Source organism: Gopherus evgoodei, chromosome 3 (assembly GCF_007399415.2).
Source record: "Gopherus evgoodei ecotype Sinaloan lineage chromosome 3, rGopEvg1_v1.p, whole genome shotgun sequence".
Classification (NCBI taxonomy): domain Eukaryota; kingdom Metazoa; phylum Chordata; order Testudines; family Testudinidae; genus Gopherus; species Gopherus evgoodei.
The window spans coordinates 40,354,108-40,377,461 of record NC_044324.1 but is presented as its reverse complement, the minus strand read 5'-3'; the positions used below and the strand labels follow the sequence as shown (position 1 = coordinate 40,377,461).

The 23,354-nt window shown below is 39.8% G+C and overlaps 1 protein-coding gene across 2 annotated transcripts in view; it reads left to right on the top strand.

Moving 5' to 3' along the window:
- CPSF3 (cleavage and polyadenylation specific factor 3) overlaps positions 1–20,191 on the top strand; it is a 56,397-nt gene extending 36,206 nt beyond the window's left edge. Inside the window, exons 10-18 of one of the 2 annotated variants that reach the window (XM_030555453.1) lie at positions 305–451; positions 1,917–2,069; positions 4,300–4,408; positions 5,767–5,865; positions 7,914–8,008; positions 8,815–8,902; positions 15,770–15,839; positions 17,390–17,486; positions 19,721–20,191. In XM_030555453.1, the coding sequence (XP_030411313.1) occupies positions 305–451; positions 1,917–2,069; positions 4,300–4,408; positions 5,767–5,865; positions 7,914–8,008; positions 8,815–8,902; positions 15,770–15,839; positions 17,390–17,486; positions 19,721–19,921 (1,059 nt within the window). In that variant the 3' untranslated portion in view covers positions 19,922–20,191. The remainder of the gene's footprint in view (positions 1–304; positions 452–1,916; positions 2,070–4,299; positions 4,409–5,766; positions 5,866–7,913; positions 8,009–8,814; positions 8,903–15,769; positions 15,840–17,389; positions 17,487–19,720) is intronic. The other variant, XM_030555454.1, reaches the window with a different exon arrangement.
- Positions 20,192–23,354: the final 3,163 nt, after the last annotated feature.

The following is a 23,354-nucleotide window of genomic DNA, read 5'->3' as shown; positions in this document are numbered from 1 at the left end:
GAGATAGATACCCATACCTTGTATTGATTTCAGTGAGAGTTATGGTCATATGTGTGAGGGCCAAGTGAAGTCCTAAATGTTCTGTGCAAGGACAGGATGCAAGTATGTGTTTAATTTTTGTATGACTGATCCCAGGTGTGTATAATGTATATATGTTTTATAATGTATATTTGTTCAAATATTTACCACTTAAACCAACTGCAGATATTTATTTTTCTGGTTCTGAAAGTGAAAAACTGGATATTTTGTAGAAGATTTTTCAAATACCTTGTTTATTGAAAGGAGTACTTTTCCTTTGAGACAGCACATAATGTCTGAACCTGAAGAGATCACAACTATGTCAGGGCAGAAGCTCCCACTGAAGATGTCTGTAGACTACATTTCTTTCTCTGCTCACACGGATTACCAACAAACCAGCGAGTTTATCAGGGCACTGAAACCCCCGCATGTGGTTAGTGTGCATGTTCATTATTTCTTAGGAATATAGGTCGTGTCATTGGTTCATCAAATCTAGTATAGTGCGGCTGGCAGTGCCCAGTCCTTGCTGCTTCAAAGGTAGGCAAAATACTTCTCACCATGCTACACCAGCAAAATTTAAATACCTGGTTCATTTGCAGCACTGCTGTGCATGTGTTGTGGTGACTTCCCTGAGATGAGGTTACTCTATCCCAGTGGTCGCCAATCTTTTTGGCTGACGGGTGCCAGCTGAAGGACCACTGTGGCGGTGGAGCACCCGCCGAAATGCCGCCGAATTTCGGCAGCATTTCGACTGCGACACCTCTTGATGACGCCATTTGCCGTCAACAAGCAACGTCATCGAGAGGCGTCCCTGCCAAAATTCGGGGGCGACATCTCTTGATGACATCACTTGTCGACGACAAGCGTCGTCATCGAGAGGCGTCCCCGCCGAAATGCCGCTGAAATTCAGCAGCATTTCGGCGGGTGCTGTGCCGGGGGCCAGGACGCAGGCGCATTAAGATGCCCCTGTGGGTGCCACACCTGCGGGCAGCGTGTTGGGGACCACTGCTCTATACCATGTTGCAGCAGTTAAGTTCTATGTATGTGGCTACTTATAAGATACACTACAGAGCAAATACAATGTGGCATCTGGTCACTGTTGCCAAAGTGAATCATCTAATAGGTGAGTTTCCAGGTATTTTGGAAGAATAAGCAGGAGGTTATTTAGTAAAAATTATTTGCGATGGAGTTTGTTCCAGGGCAATGCGAAAGGAGGTGTAGAGATGCCAATGAAGACAAGAGGAATAGTCGGAGAAGCTTGAGCAAAGCACTGGGAGCAAGAGGAGATGAGAGCAGGGACAGAGTTATAGGGTGCTGTGGAAATGAGGAGTGGAATTTGGAACCTAAAATAGAGAGAAGAAGAAGATCTGTGCCAGCAGCTCCTTTCAAGAAAGGGAGAAGCAGGGGAAAAGGAAGCTGAACTTGTCAGAGATATTTATAAGCTTATTAATGTTAATGAAGCTTTAAGTTTAAATTCATGAGCAGTTCATGAATATATATGCATACATGTGCGTTGCATGCAAATATATATAAACATGGCTGACTGTGACTTTTCTAGTTAAACAGAAGAACTTTATACATTCCTTTTTCATAACAAAATACTAGCAGCTAGTCCATGTAGTAAAATAAGTAAAATCTGTGTAGATTTTTGTACCTGCATTCATCATGGTATCTAAGCACTTTTATAATGCAGACTGTACTGGATAGAATACAAAGGCAAATGTGGAACTGACCACAGTGTGTAGTACAGTTGACATTTCCAATATTGGTTGCCCAAGACAATTGTATATATTTAAACATGATGCACAGGAAAGCAGCAACTTTCTTGGATGATTTATTTAATAAAGTGCACCTTTTGAGAGCGTACCCCTTGTTAATTGTGAAACTGTCTCTTGTAGATTTTAGTGCATGGTGAGCAGAACGAAATGGCCAGATTGAAAGCAGCATTGATACGAGAATATGAGGATAACGATGAAGTTCACATAGAAGTTCACAATCCTAGGAATACTGAGGCTGTGACATTAAACTTCAGAGGAGAAAAACTTGCCAAGGTATATGATTGATGTTTTCTTAACCATAGCACAGCATTTCCCTCTTTGATGAGGGTTATGTTTTTCCTTCAAGAATATGCCTGCTTTTAATCAATTTCAGATTGTGTTTCTGGATGACTTCAGTATACTGTGAGCGGGACATAGTGTAAACACTATTTTTTTTTCAGTCTGCCAAGGTCTGTGCTGATACAGACAAGTCTGTCAATGCTTTCAGTCTCTTGATCTCATTCCATATGGAACGTGTTCCAGGACAGCAGCCCTAGATAATCTCTTAACAAAGAATAATACACTAATCTCTGTATTGTCAGGTCACTGACATTTATGGAGTGAATGATGTAACAAATTTCATTTGCAATTTAGGAAACCATTAGTAAAATCCCACGCATCTCAAAAAGACTGTGTGTGTGTAAGATAAAAATTACAGAAAAAGAGAGAAAAAATAAACCACTATATATTTTGGCTGGATTAAATAACACTTGCTGACTCCATTCAGACACTCTCTTAAAATTAACACTCTTGAGTGTCTCCCATCTCTAGATACTTTAGGGATGGGATGACACAGGTTAAAAATGGGATTATCCAGCAGAAGATATTATATGCACTGGTTACTTTTTCTGCTTTTTGAAACATGATAGTGAAACTACAAAAGGAATCCAAAGATAATATATTTTACCTAAAGATCTTTCTTGAAAAACAAAGATTTAAATGTGGATATAGTAGATATTCTTGACAGTTAATGAATCTCCAGTGTTCTAGACTCTCTTGCAGAATGAAGGGAGTTATGACAAATGACAACTTTATTTGATGCAATGTTAAATCTTGCAATAAAAGCTGTGAATATTGGACTAGCTGAGAGCAACTGTGCACAAGTGACCTTACAGTGGTACAGATAGAAAAATGTATTCATCAATAGCATTTTTCATTTATCCCCCCAAAAAATCTATTGTGGACACTGTTTTGATAGTTTGTCCAAAATTATTATATAACCAACCTTCTCTCTGCTGAATACAGCCTTTAATTTTTTTTAAATGTTACATAAAGATTTAAAGAAGGAGTTTTTGAAAAATGAGTAAATAGTATTCATTAAGCATCTGATCCTACTCCAACAAAATCAATGGCAAAAATCACATAGATTCCCATGGGGCAGGATCAGTTAACCTCTTCCAGCCTGGTTGACCAAGTATTTCTAGTCTCAGAGGTGGGTGGAGTATATAGAGTATAGTCAATATGCACATGTACATTATTTGTATGCATGCTGTTCTGGAAATAATCCTCATTGAATATGTCTACTTAAGGTTTATCTGTATGATTCTAGGTATATTTTTTTTTTTGGTAGTAGATATTTTACAAACCCCTGCACTCAAACAGCGCTTTAGAGATGTTTTTTTGAAAGGCAAGGTTTTTGTCGTTGAAGAGCTTGCAATCTAAATTAGGAAAATATAGAAAGAAAATAAAGGTAATGACATATAATGTACATTAGTTTGTACAAAGAATCTATAATAGTGAAGATAAGCTCTGGACTTCTGTATCTATGAATTCCCAGCATCCCTTTCTAGCAGGTACAGTCCTAAAACTTGCATCATAATACACATTGTACTGTTCCTGGAGGACATAATAGTTCCCTGCAAGGGTTATGCCAAAAGTCAGAAGCTTGTTTGTAAGATTTCAGAAATGGAAAAGCATATATGGCTGCTGTTTAAGATGTAATTGGTGTTGAATTGTAATAAAAATGCCATAGTAAGAGCCTGAGAAATCTGATCCACAGGCTTTCTCGTTGTTCTGCCAGTTAGTGACACCAAACACCATAAACAAAGGAGATGAAAAATGTGTTGATAGTACTTATGATGTCACTTGCTTTGGCTGAGAAACTAGAAAGTCTGCAGCTCTGATTCTTTATGGGAATCAGTTGACCATCTATATAATTCTCGTCACTTGTGTGTTAAGTAGACCATACGTGTATGTTCTATATGACAGCTGTTGTAAATGAAATATGTCACAAGATTTGAATATCATTCTATTATCCAAATCTCTCTGTTGTGTTATGCCTTTGAAATGTGCTTGCTATCAAAGATTACTCTATATGTATCCTTTGGCCATGTTGTGAGCTTCAAGTGGTGATATCATCTTCAGTTGTTTAAAAAGGAGCCTGCATTTCATCTGCAGAACTAACCTCCATCCACCGCAGCTTCAATTTTTCCAGTAACAATTTTGATTTTTCTCTTTTCGACAGGTGATGGGGTTTTTAGCAGATAAAAAGCCAGAGCAAGGACAGCGAGTTTCAGGGATCCTGGTTAAAAGAAACTTTAACTATCACATCCTTTCTCCATGTGATCTCTCAAGTAAGTGAAGATGACATACCGTCATGTGCTCAGTAACTAAGCTGAGTTTCCTGTTTTAAAGGCAAAAGATGTATAGGACCTTATACTTGATGCATTATGTTTCTACAATTTCTGTGATATCAGTAATTGGCTGGCGTCAATTTATAAACTTTTATTTAGGCTAAGCGTGGGGGAAAGTTGCTTGATATGGGTTATTTACAGCAGTACAGGAATGTTTGTAATATGAAATACCTGTCAGAGACCATTCAAACAGATAGAGAGGGTTTATGGGTAAAGAACACTGGCATTTGCAAGCTTTCTGCCACTATTTTCCTTTCCCTCCTGCAATGGCAGATGGTAACTTTAAGGCCTATGTATTGAAGACCAGCATTTTTTTTTTTTGTATGGCCTTAATCTATGGACTACTTGCCCTGCCACACTTCTGAGTTTTCATTGTGTATAACTGGACAATGTTATGAAGTTTGGGTTTGGTATGATGCAAGGAAAGGTGCATAAACAGAATCAACAACAAACAATTACAGCTTTCAGAATAACTTCTCAAATCTGAATTTGCAGAAAGTCTGAAATGAGGTTAAGACCTACAAAGTTAACTGCTCCGTTCATTTCAGTGGGTGAAGTCTGTCACCTTCAACAATTTCACAGCTGATCGCATTAGCAGAAAAATCAAACTACTGTGCTTACTTGTCATTGTTGGATTTGGGGCAGATATTAAGGCGGGGCAGTAGGGCAACTAGTTGCTATCGTTGGTTGCTGGAGCTAGAAACAAGGAATTCAAACCCTTCCTCTGTCACTGCCCAAAAACGGGGTGAGAAAAAATGCATTCCCTCCCTGGTACCAAAAACCAAAACCACCTCCCATTCTTGTGTGGGATCCAAAAATACCATAGATGGTGGAGGTGGGCCCTGGCCAGTTGTCGAAGCAAGCTTTCCTGTGACAGCTTCTAAAATGCATTTATTAGTTTTCAGTACAAAAATGTGCAGCAAATTGAAAACTTAAAATGTGCAGAAAGCATGATTTGAAGTAAATGTATTCTCAAAATAAATAATACAAGGAACAATAAGTTGATCGAATAGGACAGTTAGGACAAGGGGACTTGTGGGAGACAGTGCATCCCTGTTGCATAATTTCCATCTAATGTGCCACATAAAATACAGGGCCTTGCCCATGCCTTAATTACAGACCCAATCTTCTTCTTGTAAACTACAACTGGGTTTTTTGTTTTGTTTTTCTGTTTTCTGCCAACTGTATGTAAACTTTTGGAATCAACAATAACCACCATTTCTCAACACTGAAAAATCTATTTTTTAGGAAGTATCTTTTAAAGGACTAACTTCCTTTTCTTTTTTTAATTCTTTCAGATTACACTGATTTGGCTATGAGCACTGTAACACAGACACAAGCCATTCCATATTCTGGTCCTTTCAATCTGCTTTATTACCAGCTCCAGAAACTGACAGGTATGTGTATTTGAAAAGAGATGTTCAACATCTATTGTCATTTCTTTAAAGGTTTTTGTTTTGTTTTAATTCTATTTCTTGGGGAAATCTGAGTGGTAAATTCTGCTGTCCTCTTACTAACTAAGCTATTAATAATTTGTTGCAAATTTTCACAAGCTTCGTTAGATTCTCACTGGCCTTGCCAGAGCCATCATAGGAGCACAAGTGGGGGATGTTTGTGGGAATCTCCTGTGTATACACTGCTACCCCGATAAAATGCAAACCGATATAACACAAATTTGGATATAACGCGGTAAAACAGTGCTCTGGGGGGGAAGAGCTGTGCACTCCAGCAGATCAAAGCAAGTTCAGTATAACATGGTTTCACCTATAACATGGTAAGATTTTTGGCTCCCCAGTATAGCGTTATATCGAGGTAGAGGTGTATAATGTAAAACAATGAGCATGGGGAAAATATGAGATGCCCAAAATCCCTAGCCAGATTTAAACTTCAGCAACTTTCACCTGCAGGTTGTTGGTCAAAATCCAATTCATTTATCAGTAACTGAAAAATATCCAACTGGTATTCAGTTACCTGTGTTAAAATTATTCTGGTCTTCAGTTGGTTTCTAGTAGTTAAATGTCTTTCTCACAATAAGTGCCACCACAATTATCATCCCATTAGTAGTTTTAGTAGAGGTAATAGCTTAGACATGCTGACAGAAGCATCCTTCTCTCGCTGCTAGAAGTAGTCTCCAAGGCTGTGTCTACACTGCAAGCCAGTAGTGTGATTCCCCTACTAGTGTGCCATGAGCTAGCATGAGTGTAAATAGTAATGTAACCACAGTAACACAGATAATGGCAGCAGAGGCACATCTGAGCCATGCCAAGTACAAGCCTGCCTGAAACTGGTGGTAAGTTTCCCCTGCCTCCCAGTTGCCACAACTCTCCTTCTCCGAGCTTCAGAGGTGCAACAAGCACTGGCCCACCATCCAACTATATGGATTTGTTTGTCTGTAGTTCTAGTGCCTTTTTTCTTTAACTTTGTAGACAACATATATATAAAAGCTTAAGGAATTTGATTCTGGGGTTCATAAGTATTTGGGAAAGAAGCGATTAACCAAAACAGGAAGCACACCTTCCCAAATTGTCAGTGAAACAGTGAGAAAATTTTAAGTCCTGCCTTTTGGACGCTGTTTGCTGAGACACTTACTCCAGAATGAGAAATGGGTATAAAACAAGGGCAAAGAAAATCAATTTTTTTTCTTCCTTGGTATCTTAGTAAGTGTATTGTACATGCACTGGGATGGGCTAAAAATGATAGTCATATACCTCACCATTTACTTAGTTTCTCTTGAGAAAAGGATCAGTCAACCTTAAAGTCTAATTTCTTTTTCGAAGACAAAGATAGAAGCAGGTTGTTTATTTAATTGTATATATTTAAATTAAAATAATGGAAGATGTATCTAAATCCCCTAGACTTCTTTGACAATCTCAACCTTCGTTTGTTGTATCTGACTGCATGATTTACATTCATTTAATTCTGAGGCTCTCCAGGCCACTTTACTATTTGCTTGGCTACTTTACAATTCCATACATTACTTCTTACACAAGAAAATATTCTTACAATGTGTTGTTTTCTACACAGGTTATAAAACTTGGTATTTGTGAGATCTAGCATCTTTCTAGCAGTCTTCACTAACAAGGTTAATTGTGACCAGATACTTAACACAGTTAATATTAACAACAAAGGAAAAGGGCCTCGGGCTAGAATAGGGAAAGAACAGGTTAAAGAATACTGCTTTTTTCTACTGGTATGCTTTAGTTAATGTACTGTACTGTTAAACCATGTCAACTGGAACAGCGAATATGGCCAGTATTACACACTAAAAAGCCAAACAGTGTCATGGAATGCATGGAGGAGTATGTGTTTGAGGAGGAAGAAATGGATTGCATATATATGGCCCACACAGATATATTTTCCTGTGCAAATATAGGTACTCCGTTTTATAATGACTTTTTTTTGCTATGTAATTTGCTCTCATTAAGCAATTTTTGCCACATTGTAGGTGATGTAGAGGAAATCGAAATCCAGCAAAAGCCAGCCTTGAAGGTTTTCAAAAATATTACTGTGATCCAGGAACCTGGCATGGTGGTACTTGAGGTAAGTGTGAAAAGGGGGAGAAAGAAATATTCCATTCCCTGTTTTGTAGAAACCAATGTCACCGAGTGTGGCTTTGGTGCTGAGTTAACTGAGGGATCATTAAGTTATTTATGCTGGGTATCAAGTTAAAGGTATAAGGTCACTGGTGAAGTTTCCTTCAGTGGCCATCTTACTCTGATATGTGTCATTTTATTTAACCTTTTAAAATGTTTATTTCACTTCTTCACTGCAGTTAGATACCCCAGGAGGTTTAATGTGTAAGCGTCACCGTTCTTGCCACTAGTATTAGAGAGAAACTTTACTAATACCTTTCTGAGGAGGCACTTGCCTATCAGTGCTAGTCATTAACCAGCACTGTAGAAATGCTTTAAAAAGAATAGAGCAATTCTATACTGGTCCAAATTTCTGACCCAGTGCCATATTCTTCCTGGCAAATAGTAATTGAAAATAATGCCAAGACTATGTTCATTTCCTGAAGAAGCATCTCAGATCATTTGATAGTAATCCCTCTAGTGTGTCTAAAGAGAGTGAAAACAAAGGAGAAGGAGCCTCTGGAATTCGAGAATGTGTCATGGTGGGGAATGGAGAACTTCTAGGTGACTCCATTTTCAATTCACAAAGTTATATTTATTTTAAAATTAATATAGTGCAAAATGTATCCAAGGCTATGGAAGTCAGCACAAATCAGCATATAGAGTCAAGAGAATTTATTTCATGGCTGTTACGACATTTGTATTTTGTATTTTTCATTCTGTCCAGATTATGCTATTGCCAGAGTATTATTATTAATTATTATTATTTTTCAGTGGGTAGCAAATCCTGCAAATGATATGTATGCAGACACTGTAACAACAGTGATCCTGGAAGTTCAGTCAAATCCCAAAATACAGAAAGGTATTACATTTAATTTGTGTGTATTTAATTGTAGCATACTCCTTATCCTCTCTGCTGTTGAAAATCTTAGCAGACTTTTTATATTATGATACATTTATTTTCATTATTATTATTTTCACTTATTAATGAGCAAACAGACTTGCTGTTTAAAAACAAAACTGATTTGATTTGTATTGTTGGTTAATTGGATCATTTTATATGTAAATGGCAACTTGTGCATTAATACATGGAAAAATTACAGCCATATTATTATAGAAGAGATTAAGTGGTTTACATGTACAAAGTTAAAAGAAAGCCAAATTTAACACTGTAAGTGATTCACGGTACCACATGTAAATATTTATTTTAGCCTCTCATTTGAAAGTCCTGTTTAGTAGTGTTTGTATTTTGCCTAGTTTTAGATATATACCCATTGACATCAGTAACCAAATAGCATTACTAGGTCATAACAGAATTATTGTGTCAGATGCTGGATGTGAGGTTGCTGATTAGCTCAAGTAACAAAGCAACTTTGCTAGGACTAATAGTGGTGGTATCTTATGACTAGTTCATATATGAGCCTGTATTTTATTGTCTTAATGAACTGGAACAGGGGCTGCATGACGGATTGAAATGTACTGGTGAAGTTGTTTTCAGTTAGTAGAAAGTATGAAGAACGATGTGACACTCCAAGAGGATGAACATTTTTGGGGACTGTGCAGCATGATGGTAGTAGAAATTTAAAGTTGGATAAATAACAGTAATGAACATTGGCAAAAATAGTCTAAAAGTTCTCATATCCTCTGTGGTCTGTACCATATACTCTTTGCCAATACATACCTTTATGCTTGGAACACATGCATTCTTCTTCACATTAAGTGCCAAACCAAATTCTGCCTTCCTATGCTCTTGCTTATCTATGAAAATTGATGAGAGCTGTGTGTGTATCTGAGAGTAGGATCTGGTCCCCAATTTTGGACATGGTCACATAATTTGGACCAAAAGTTTGATTCTTGGGGAAGGAGGAAATTTACAAAACGTAATATTTACAACCTACGTGTAGGTTTTTGTTTTGTTTTTTAAAATAATAGATGCTTTTCTATTTTACCTTAAGCATTCCCTGCTGTACTTGCAGCCTATTGTAGTGGAGTGCCAGCACTGCTATAGTTAAGGTTAAAACGAGCTTTCTTTTTAAAGTTTGATTCTAAGTGCTCTAGCATCTGTATGATTACTTGATTGCCTTGACATTTGGTGTGCCTCATAGAGGTGTGGGGTTCGGTTATTCTTACCCAAATTTCTAGCTATTTGACCAGGGGGTTCCCTAGAAACAGCACACTTCCTCCCTGGGAAAAGAAACAGCTTTTCTTAAAGATGACATGTTTTATCAGTATTTTTTTTCGCACAGGTAGAGTTGCAATCATCACACTGGGGTCTCAGACACTTAAGAGTTACCCCAACAGAGGACATGCCACCTACTAGCCCCTTAGAGGAAATCAAATCACAATCTCATTAGTCAGTTTGGTTCTCCAGTTAGGCATTCACAAGCACTTCTAAGCCATATCTACACTACACACTTTGGTCGACACAAGTTATGTCTGCAGAAAGCTGCCGTGGTTAGTATATCGCTTGTGCAAGTGCATACTTAGCTCCTTGTGTTGGTGCTGTGTGTACTCACCAGGAGTGCTTGTGCCAATGCACAGTGTGGTGCACCATGGGTAGGTATCCCAGTGTGCAACCCACCACCATCCAGTGCACTGTTTTTTGGGAAGTTTTGGCAATGCATGGTGGGGCAGAAACATGTCACACAGGGGTGACTGGGAGCAAGGGGATAACTTCCCAGAGTGCAAGTGTCTCCATCCCATAATTTCATCTATATATCCCATAATTTTCACGCCTTGTTTAAAAACCTCACAAACCCGTGCAGTCCTCACTGTCTGCCTACTCTGGCAGAAGCATGGAAGCTGCATAGCTCTGCACTATTGTCCTGAGCATTGCAAGCACAGAATCCATGATCCTCTGCTATTTGCACAGCCATAAGAAGAACTGAATTAGCTGGGAGCATGATGATTTCCTGGAAGAAAGATTGCTGTGGGACATAGCAAAGAACCAATTCCAGGTTGTTGATGGCATTTGTAGAGCAGCTGCAGATGGTGGGCCCAAGAAACAAGCACTGACTGGTGGGATTGCCTCCTAATGCAGGCTTGGGATGATGAGCAGTGACTGCAGAACCTTCGGATGTGCAAGGCCAGGTTTTTCTTTGAGATTTTTGCCTTAGCGGTACCTGTGGGGCCAGCTGTGGCACCCTCTAGAGTGCCATGCTCATGCCATGGTATATCAGGCACTGCTGGCCCATGTCCTCTCAGTTCCTTCTTATCACCGGTGGTGTCAGTCGGAGCACCTGTCTTGCTTGAGAAGAGCTAGCAGTTTTCTTCCCTTGGCCTTTGTGCCTTCGGGCTTCTTGTACATTGTTGATAGTATTAAGAAGTTATTAAGTAGTTCTTAAGTGTTAGTTAGTTAATAGTCAGGGTCCCAGTGGGGACTTTGCCCCAGAGCGGGGCATGCCCTGGGCTCCCGGGTTTAAGCCCTGCTCAGATGGCAGCAGGCCTATGCCTGTGAATGACTCCCATAACAGCTGCCTTAAGTGCTTGGGGGAGTCACACATTAAGGAGCGTTGCCGGATCTGTAGGAACTTTCGGTCTTGCACCCAAAAGGAGAGAGATATTGGCTTGATAGAGTCCGCCCTCCACTCGGCTTCCAAGCCTTTTACGCAGGCTGCATTGAGCGCCTCTGCCTCTGTGTGCAGTGCACTGTTGGCACTGGCCTCTTCCCGACACCGTTCACCGTTGCCTGTACCGAAAATGAGGGCTAAGAAGCACTCTCCAGCACCGAACAAGAAGGCCCAGAGTTCATCCAGCAAAGGACCCGGGCCTGCCCGCCAGCCTTCGCTGGAGCCATGTGAGCATGCCTCCACGGCTGGGGCTCTTAGCCCCTTTAAAGGTCTACCACTGACTCCTGGGAGCAGTATGGGACTTGCAACCCTGCCTGCTCCATCGTCATCCCAAGCCCAGACGCAGAGAGAGCACATGTCTCCACCTGCCCCTATGATGTCTTTGGTGTTGCAAGACAGGCTAAGGCTCCCCAAGAGGGCAAGCCCGCCATTAAGGCCCTGCAGAGGGTGGGGGAGCACTGCCAGTTGCCGGAGAAGAAACAATGGTCACCACTGCATGGAGGATCCCAAGGCAGGTCCCACTCTCATCCCTTGGTGTCCCAATCTCACTGTTGGTCGACCAGACCCTCCTTCTGGTCTCCTCGGCGCTACTTTCCGGGATGGGGTCGATGCTCCCCACACTATGACTGGCATTGCTCACCTTCTTGCCGATCTACCTCTAGACATCAGTCTAGAGACAGGAAGGTGAGGGTGAGCTGGAAATGATGGAGGCAGGGAACTTGCTACATGTTGCAGGGGATTATGGGTGAAAACACACACACATACACCCCTTCCCTCACATGCTTAAAGTTCCTATAATTGCCATGTAATAAAGCTGCCAAGTAATTGGGACATAAACCATGTCTGAGATTTCTCTCACCAGCCCTGCTAGCAACTACACACTCCCAACGATTCAACAACCATTGTCCCCATTCCAGTACAACAAAGTGGGGAAGGAGAGAGACTTGTAGGAATCACAAAGCAACCATGCACCCTGATGGAGACAACAGTGGATTGGGACTCAAAAAACCTAGACTCTGTTCTTAGCTCTGCCGTTGGCCTGTGGCATTACTTTGGCCAAGTCACTTTACCGCTCTTTACCTCACTTTTCCCATCCGTGCAATGCAGATAATTATGTTTCCCTTCTGAAACTCTACCGATGAAAAGTGCTGTATAAAACTTAGGTGATCGTATTATTTCCTGGCCACCGTAGCCTCTGAATTGCAAATCTACGTGATAATTACAACTGCCTATATCGCCACTAAGTCCTACCAACAACATTCCTCTTTCTGGTTTTTTTTTTAAAAAGGAAAGTTACTAGCAAAATTAATTAATGGCAAAAACTTCATCAGCGCACAGTAAAGGTTGCACCGTGGTAGCTCGTGGTCTTCCAGAACATCAAGTTCAGCAAAACCCAAACTTGTGAAAACTAGGAAATACAGATTTAAACTAAAAGGCCACACTTTTAACATTGCCCTCGTTGAGCAGTGCCCCACTACAACCTTAAACATACTTGCACTCTGCATTTTCACTGTACTGCACAGGAGCTTCCTATGCCCCAGAAAGGAAACCCCATCTGCTAACTTTTACAACCCTTTCAGCTCCTTTTACAAACCTACCACCTTATGCACCAATGTCATCTAACGCTACACTTTCATTTACTCTTCATTAAACTCACAGACCACACTCGTCTTCCACTTAACTGCTGACAATCCCCATGGCACAGCCTACACAACACTGCTGAAATATGCATAGTGGATCTGTCAAGGCATACGCTCACTTCTTTCCTTTGATCTCACACACATACGCGGGTCAAAGAAAGAGAGGGGCTCATATACATTCCCAGCGGGGCACAGTCCCACAGATTGCTTCAGACCACAGTCACAACTCTTTTCCAGCTGTTCCAACTAATTTCTCTATCATTCAATGTAACTACACCTAACACAGTGAATGCAGCTGGATTACATAAAGATAATTCCCAGTGGTTAACTCTATTTCCTGGTTTTCACAAGTTTGAATTTTGTTGCACTTAGTAAGATACTGGAAGGGCAATCCTAACTGTGTTAAAGAAGTTTTTGCTGTTTAAGAGAGTGAAGTATTATCCTAATTTATGAAACCAGAAAACAGCAGATTATAAACAGAAATGAAGCTGTTGCCATTACTCAACTGAATGAAATGTAAAAAGTAAACAAACAGTATAAATAGTGAAAAGTAAACAGAAATAAGTAAAAATTAGACTTGTAAAACTCTTAGGCCTGGTCTACACTACGATTTTAGGTCGAATTTAGCACCGTTACCTCAATTTAAGCCTGGACCCATCCACATGAAGAAACCCTTTTTTTCGACTTAAAGGGCTCTTTAAATCGATTTCTTTACTCCACCTCTGACAAGGGTATTAGCACTGAAAGCAGCCTTGACATGTTGAATTTGGGGTAGTGTGGATGCAATTCGACGGTATTAGCCTCTGGGAGCTATCCCAGAGTGCTCCATTGTGACCACTCTGGACAGCACTCTTAACTCAGTTGCACTGGCCAGGTAGACAGGAAAAGGCCCGTGAACTTTTGAATTTCATTTCCTGTTGGACCAGTGTGGCAAGCTGATCAGCACAGGTGACCATGCAGAGCTCATCAGCATGATGTGCACATTCCCTGGGCACATTGCCTGGCCCATACTTTGTGAGAAGTCCATGTCTATGTCCTCGTCATCGCACTGCCATCGTCTCCTCGCCTGGTTTTGCTTTTGCAGCTTTTTGTTCTGCGCTGCAAAAACGCGTGAAACAATTGTCTGTCATTACTCTGACGGAGGGAGGGGTGAACGATGACATGGCCTACAGGGAATTAAAATCAACAAAAGGGGTGGCTTTGCATCAAGGAGAAACACAAACAACTATCACACAGAATGGCCTCCTCAAGGATTGAACTCAAAACCCTGAGTTTAGCAGGCTGTTGATTTCACAAAACAAATTGGGGTCGATTTCTTGTTTTGATCCACTCCATCTATCTTTTACATCTTAGGCTGGCAGCAAGCAGTGCAGTACGACTGCCAGCAGTTGTCATCTCCTGGGTGCTTGGCAGAAGATGCTGCATTACGATTGCTACCCATCATCATCTCCTGGTTGCTTGCCAAAAGACGGTGCAGTACGACTGCTAGCCATCGTCATCTCCTGGGTGCTTGACAGAAGATGCTGCATTACAATTGCTACCCATCGTCATCTTCTGGCTGCTTGCCAAAAGACGGTGCAGTACGACTGCTAGCCATCGTCATCTCCTGGGTGCTTAGCAGAAAATGCAAATGACCTGGCTGAGTCACTCCCATATCTGCCCAGGCGCCCCTGACCGACCTCACCGAGATTGGCTAAAAGAACACCCAGGAGTATGATGACGATGGCTACCAATTGTAATACACCATCTGCTGCCAAAAGGCAATGAGCTGCTGCTGTGTAGCAATGCAGTCCCACGTCTGCCAGCACCCAGGAGACGTACGGTGACGGTGAGCTGAGCGGGCTCCATACTTGCTGTGGTATGGCGTCTGCTCAGGTAATGCAGGAAAAAAGGCACGAAACCATTGTCTGCCGTTGCTTTCACGGAGGGAGGGAGACAGCGGCCTGACGACATGTACTCTGAAGCACCCGTGACACTGTTTTTGCCCCATCAGGCATTGGGATCTCAACCCAGAATCCCAGTGGGCAGCGGAGACTGCAGGAACTATGGGATAGCTACTCACTGCTACCCACAGTCCAACGCTCTGGAAGTCAACGCTAGCCTTGGTACTGTGGACTCAGTCCGCCGACTTAATGCACTTAGAGCATTTTGTGTGGGGACACGCACAATCGACTGTATAAAAACGATTTCTAAAAAAACGACTTCTATAAATTCGACCTAATTTCATAGTGTAGGCATACCCTTACTGTTTGAATAGCCTGATGGATTTGGTAACAGAAATAAAAGAACTTGTTTCAAATATAATATTTAAGCTGTTCCTTTAAAATGCAACTTTTTTCTTAGTATTTCATGAAACATTTTTGTTTTCAATTATAAATTTCCATAAAGAAAAATATGCAGACTTTTAGGAACTATGACTTGTAAATTAACTATATTGTAATGGTAGACATTTGCAAGAGGAAAATACAATGCAAGCAAATGTCAATGAAAATCTAATGCTGACTTCTTTATTTTTTTCAGCTGCAGTGCATAAGATTGCCAAAAAAGTAGATATGGATGTATTTAGCAAAAGGATGGAGATCATGCTTCAGTAAGTTGGCTTGTCATATTAATAATAACTGAAAATGGTCAGTTAGAAATATTGTTTGTTTGCCTTACAAATGTGGTGATTATAAGCCATATATTTGGTGGCCATATATATTATGCTAAAAAGAAACACAGTTCTCTCCTACATTTTGCCCATTTCGTTGTTTGCATGTACTGTAATTCGAAAAGGCTGCAGAGATTTATATCAGATTCATTTCTGAGACTCTCAATAATTAAGTAAACCGAAGGATAAAAGGTAATAAATCTTGCAATATCCTGACAGACTGTTTCAGGATATTGTTTTCTGATCATTTAAATTTTTTGAAACAAGGGCGTGATATTTATTTGTTTTAGAGATGCTGAGGATCTGTATTTCCCACTGACTTCAGTGAGAGCTATAGGTACTCAGAACCCCTGAAAATCAAGCCATCACTGTCACAGTTTCAGGGTAACTGCACCTAGATTTCCCCTTCGGTGGTTCATTTCAGAACTGCCCAGACAGGTCTCAGGTCTCCCGCTGTTGCCTGTCTCTGGGCAGGGGGACACTTGTCCTACTCCCTTCTGACTGGGGTTTTAAGGCTCCACAGTGCCCTGTTTCACACTGATATCCCCAGCAAGCCAGTCTGCCTAAAGGCCAGTTCCTGGGCTTTCTGAGGGCTCTGAACAGTGTATTGCCAGCAGTTACAAATTAACACACGGCTCTTTCTGAGTTAGCATGTTTATTCTTAAGCTAAAAACGTTAGAGAAAACCTATCAAAACAATAGAAGTTCCTATACACGTGCTAAAAACTTACCAGACGTCACCCATCAGTCTTTCCCACCCTTTCGCAAGGGTTGGGGCCTCTTTGGACAGAAGATCCTGTCTGCTGGATCTGCAGGAAGGCCTTGGTCAGTTTAAATGCAGCCTTTTTCTGTGAAAAGCTCTTTCTCCACCTGTTGGTCTCTGGGAAACCTATTGTGAACCAGTATATGCAAGACTCCGCAGGGGGTGGGACCGTTTGGGGGGTATTTACAACTTGAGTAATTCACCTTAACTCCCCCCCCCCCACCGCCCCCACTGGTTTTGGTTCCTGAAGGAGCTGTGATGACCCTCCCACTGGAATTGCATACAATACTTGGCCCACAGTGTTGCAATATGGTCCCCAAAGATATTGCATGGAATTGCAATATCCATCACAATCACTTCTTACTAACATACTATATTTTGAAATCCTGTAATATCTATATTTTAGGTAGACTTGCCTTGACATTTGTTCCCTGTTCCATAGAAGCTTGGGGGGTGGTGGGGGGAAGCTGCACTTGCTGAAGTCAATGGGACTTTTGGCCCTTACTTACTAATAGATTTTTTTCAGTAAAATCCTTAAAGTTGTTAAAATATCCACTTTAATAATTGAGATCAGTATTTGTCATCTGTAATTTTAAAGTTAAGTAATCCAGTCAGTGACTGAAACCAGATACTATGCTAACAGAATCTGCCTGGAATCCAAAGATAATTAAAAGAAAAACGAGTTTGCTATTTAGCTATGTTTTTACAATTATAGGCCTTTATTTTAGGGACATGTTTGGAGAGGACTGTGTTACTGCAAAAGATGGCCCTGTTCTAAGTGTCACAGTGGATGGAAAGACTGCAAATATTTCATTGGACACACGGGTATGTATAGTTAAATTCATTGATATTATTTGAACTGTGCTATAGGAGCAAATAGGCAAAAAAAGACAAAATATTTGTCTCATGGAGCTCTGAAGTCTGATGTGTAATGGTAATGTTCCCATGAGTATTGTGTTCCACTTGCTATGGGAGATATTTTGATATGCAGCATCACAACAGATTAATCCTATTCAGAAATCTTACAGGGAAAAAACTAACCTCTGATTCTTCTGCTTTTGAGAAAGAAACTTTCAATATTTTTTTCTTTGTAGCAACCGTACTTGCTATAAGTAAAATTGAAATTAAATAAAAATGTATAAAAACAGAGTAGGGATGGTAGAGATAGAATAACTGATCCAACTTACTGATTTAGAACTTTTAGACTCTTAAAATATAGTCTCCAGTCTGAATAAAGGCAAACAATCATCCAGTAGAAAATGTGCCAAGCAAATCAGATTTGTCCATCTTGATCCCTGAGTAACTAAATCCAAAATCTGCGATGGCCACAGAGAGTGAAATATCTTGTCTATTTATCAGTTAGATTAAGGAGTAAAGCTGAAATGTATTGAAACTTGGTTTTAGGAAGATGATGTACACCTGATGTTTAGAACAATGTGGTGGTGAAATAAATGGTTAATATCCTCCAGTATTGTAATCTAGTGGTCCCCCAACGTAGATTAGGACCCCATTGTACTAGATGCTGTACAAACACAGAACAAAAAGATGGTTCCTGCTCCAGATTGTTTAGACCATGTGGAAGAGGGAAGAGACAAAAGTACCAGAAGCCTAGAGAGAAACTTTTACTGCTTAATCAAAATATATTTGAGTATTGTATTTTATATAATTTATACTGGTGTACACACCAGTGACTTCAGTGGCATTGTATCAGGCCAGGTGTACTCTAGAAACTTTTGCCAACATAATAATGTTGGTGAGAGATGTGATTCCCCCACTTCCCCCTCCCCCCCCCAACATTTCTATATTGGCAAAAGCCCTAGTGTCGACACCGTTATGTTGGCATGAGTCCTTTTGACATTATATCTTATTTCATGCACTGAACCAGTATAAGCTATGCCAGCCAAAGCACTCTGTTGCCAGTATAAGTTACAGCTACACTAGGAGGATTTGCCAGTATAGTTATATACTCTGCGTAGTCTCTCCTTTCTTCTTGAACTACAAGTGCCTGAGTGATTCACCTTAATCGACACTAAGGCACTAAGAAACCATAAAGAAATGGATAATTGCCAAAAGCTTCTATTTTAAAAAGCAGAGATTTAAAAAAACAAAACACTAAATGTTAAGTAGGGTTGGGTTCAGATTTCTGCACAATGGATCATAGCATTTGGTTTTTGCATCTTGGCTTAGTGGAGCACAGGAATGTTGCTCAGGAGATGGGTTTTGGCTTAAGGTTATACTTTGCTACAGAAGAGGGGTCATCCAGGCATCATTTTCATCTGCTTTTAAGGTGGAGCTTTTGTTTGATCTCCTGGCAGGGGTCCTGTTCAGAAAGGAGACAAGTTAAGAGTAGAAGGGAGTAAATATGGTCTTTCAGACTAAAAGAGCCACACGACCCACCAAAAATACAAATCCTTGTTTGTTGCCATTTGTTTGTTAGTTACATGAGTCAAAGAGCTACTGCTGTCAATGGGCTTCTCTACCTGGATGAATTGGCAAGTTTCAAGTATATATAGATGTTTTCCTCTCAATAAAAAAATGAATTGCTTTAATGAGTAAAAGAGGCAATGGATTTTATTTTGAAATAAACTTTATTTACTGAATGCCCAGGTGACCATGAGTGGGTTAAAATTGAATTATTTACAGCAGAGCTATTGATTGGCACTCTATATTGATTCTAAGCTTCTACCTAAAATAACTTAGTACAGTGCAGATGAGGTCACAGATTACATTTGGGGTGCCACTTGATGGACTCAGGCTTGATTTTGAACCAAATCTAGTTCACAAAGCTAGACTTACTATTCACTAATTTCAAAATTAATGACTAATCAAGTACAAACTTTTATCTAGTTTTGTTGTTTCTCAGCAAGACTGATATAAATCTTTTGCTGAACTATCTTATGTGTTGCCAAGCTGCTTAAAAGACTGCAATGCAGCTGAAATCTCTTGATAATTTTCCTTACAATTTGCTTCGCCACTGTAGGAAATTTTTTATTGTTGCTTAGACTGTTATCTACTATTCCTTCTCCTAATTGGCTTTACTTACATTTTTTTTTTTAAAGGTAAATTTACAGGGCTGTTTGATTACACACATCTCTTCTTTCAGACTGCTGAATGTGAGCCAGGAAATGAAGATGATGAATCCCTTCGAGAAATGGTGGAGTTGGCTGCACAGAGACTCTATGATGCCCTCAGCCCAGTCCATTGACCTGACTGACCAGTATATATCTAGGAAACACAAGAACAATCTTTTTAATACTTGATTCATTTTCACAAAAAAATAAATAAAACTTGCCTTTAACAAGCCATATGTACTTATTTCCTGACCACAAAACTGCTTAGTTGTCATTACAGATAACAGATGGGCAATCTGTTATAACAACTCCATTTTGTGTAATGTATATAATGAGTGAATATATGTACATATGAACCCATTAATGGGACATATGCACATAAGAGGAGAAATTTCTTACCCTAATATGATGTAACAGACAACCTAAAATGATGATAAAAAATAAATGGAAGGAATCTTATATTTTCAAGGTGTGCCGACTTGTTGGAGGAGGAGTTGAGTTTTCTGCTCCGCTATATTAAGATTTTATACAGAGTTGTCTTTTTATTTTTTCTTGCTGTTTTTTATGGTAATAGTATAGTGACTGATAAACACACCTCTTGCAGTCATCTGTGCTAAATTATCACTTATCCTTAAAATGAGAAAGTAAGGTGAAGATCTGAATAGTAAATGTTTTCTCAGCTAATATGAGAAATCACAATAGATTCCACACAAACCAAGGATAACTAAGGGCTTGATTTTCAGAAGTGTTAAGCATCCACAGCCCCTGTCGATTTCAGCTGGAGCTGTGTGGTTAACTGGAACTTCTACAAGTCAGGCCTTTAGGCCCCTATTCAGTAAAGCACTTAAGTACAGTATGTACTTGAGTCTGATAGATGTGTGGGTTAAGTCCATGCTTAAGTGCTTAGCAGAATTAGAGCCTAGAAGACTACATGGTGGAAACAATTAAACTGACTATAAGGAAGAGGCTGTCAAATATACAAACTAACTATGAGAGAGATCATTTTAGCCTATCACTATCCATTATAATAGTCTCAGGAGTTAATATTGGCCCAGTTCGCTGCATGTGGGCATACTAGTGTGCAGGCACGGAGCCCCATTCAAGTCGGTATAACTATAGATGTAGAGTTCTACCTCTGCACAGTGAGTTGTGGGCCTGGAGGCCTAAAGTAGTGGAACAAAATTCCTATAGAAATGTGATTTTTAAGTCTGTATTTTTAAATCACACTGAAAAATGTTCAGGGAAAGTGTGGGGCTCCTAACAGAAGAATGTAAAGGTATCTTTGCATCATTCAGAAGAAACTTGCCTTTTTTTTTTTTTTTCCGGAGTTGTTTAAAGTGGCATCCGAGAATTCTCAGTAGTAATATCAACGAAGAACATTTATGTGTTAGTGTCTCTCTCAAAATGATTGATTGTCACCAACTAATTATATAAGAATAAAAATTATTCATAAAGACATACTGATAAATGCAGTCAGCTTTTTTTTTTAAAAAAAGAAAACCTCTGAAATGTTCTTGTTTTTAAAATGATACTGTCAAAGGTTTCAGATGCAACATCTGTTTTGTGTTAAAATGTTTATAATCTTGTGGGAAATATCCTTGAATCTATTTTTACACTCTTTTTTTTACTATCTATAATTTTTCTGTAGTGCCCATCACTGTAGTATTAAAGTCATGGAGAATTTTTTTAATTTAGCCTCTGTGACAGTGGTAATATTGTTTGGCTACTGCAAAGTGAGCAAAAAGTTAATTATTCCCAAGAGCTGTGTTGACTGCATGAATAACACTTCTATCTTAAGCAGCAAATACAAGAGTTTGAGTCATGTCGGTTTGTTTCATAAAAACTTCAAGAAGAAATCACAGTTTATTCAGTGGAAAAGAGGAGAATCATCTCTGGGTAGAATGTGGTTTTCATGAACAAAAGAAATTAAAAATGGTATAAAGTATCTGAAATTGTCCTTTTGTATTTAATTATTTGTTTAAGTAGTTCAGTACATATTGGTTTTCAAACTGGTTCATGGAATGCTTCCTGGTGCTTAGCACAACTGCTTCTGCCGCATTGGAAAAACATGTCTCAATCTTCAAGTAGTAACATTTCCTGCAAATTGTGGTCATTTCTAAGACTCCCTTAGGATTTCCAGAGAAGAGATACTTTATTTCCTCTCCCATAGCAAAGGACTTTTAATAAAAATAAACAGCTGAGATCCAAAATGGTCTGGTGATATAACTAAGCAACTTCCTACCAACTCATTGCATTAAACAGGTTATTTTTAGTGGTAGGCATGGAAAGATAAGTGATACTTTGCCTGAGTTTGAGTCACTCTTTGAATCTGGCAAATTCTGGGGTCTTTCTATAATCTGTATAATACAGGAGATCAAAGTAGATGTCACAACGGTTCCTGCAGGCCTTGGAATCTGAATTTCAAGAATCTTGTCTGTATAAGTGAATATATGTTGTTTCAAGTGTGCATCCCTACATTTGTGAGCCCTCAACAAAAAGGATTTGCACAAGCACTCATCAGGGATGTGGTTCTCGCCCAGCAGGAAAAAGTATCTGCTATGGCTACCAGATCGCAGCTTGTGCAGGGCTTAAACCCTTAGATTTAATCTGCTATGGGGGCTGGTGCCTCACTCCTGTTTTTTTCCGAAACAGCCAAATTACAGAATTAATCAAAGACAGCAGGGTAAAGGCAAAGAAGTATATCTTAAACTATTTATAAAAGATGAGTTTACAGCCAAGAGACAGATAGCTGGTTTGACATGTACCAGATTCATTCTTGCTGTCATGGGCACTAATAAGAAGGAACTGAAGGAGGGTTATGGCTTAGCCCCCCATTATGCCTTTGCACAGAAGCATAAGGAGGCACAGCGTGGCTGCATGGCCTCAAAGTACACTGCTATTCAAAATAATGTATCAGTGTGTGTATTTTTGCTATCAGAATTGGGTTGCATGCCCAAAGTACTGTTCAATATTTTCACTAATGACTTGGATAATGGGGTGGAGAATATACTTATGAAAGTGGCAGAGGACACAAAGTGGGAAGGGTTGAAAGCATGTTCCAGGACAGGATTAGAATTAAAAAGACTTTGACAAATTAGAGAACTGCTCTGAATTCAACAAGATGAAATTCAGAAAGACAACTGCAAAGTACCACATTTAGGAAGAAAAAAAATCAAATGCTCACTAAAAAATGGGGACTAACTCACTAGGTAGCAGTATTGTTGAAAAGGATGTGGGGGTTATAGTGGATCATGTCAACAATGTGATGAAGTTGCAAAAAAGGCCACTACCATGTGCGGTGAGTTCATTAACAGGATTGTTGTATGTAAGACTCTGCGGGTAACTGTCCTGTACTACTTAGGTCTCAAGTGGATCACTGTGTCTTCAAGTATGTTAAATGCTGTTATAAAGAGGGTAGTGATCAATTGTTCTCCACGCTTACTGAAGGTAGGACAAGAAATAATGAGCTCAACGTACAGGAACACAGATTTAGATTGGCTATTAGGAAAAGCTTTCTAACTGTAAGAGTAGTTAAGCTCTGCAAGAGGTTTCCAAGGGAGGTTGTGGCATATCCCCTACTGGAGGATTTTTAGACAAACACCTGTCAGGGACATCTGGTCAC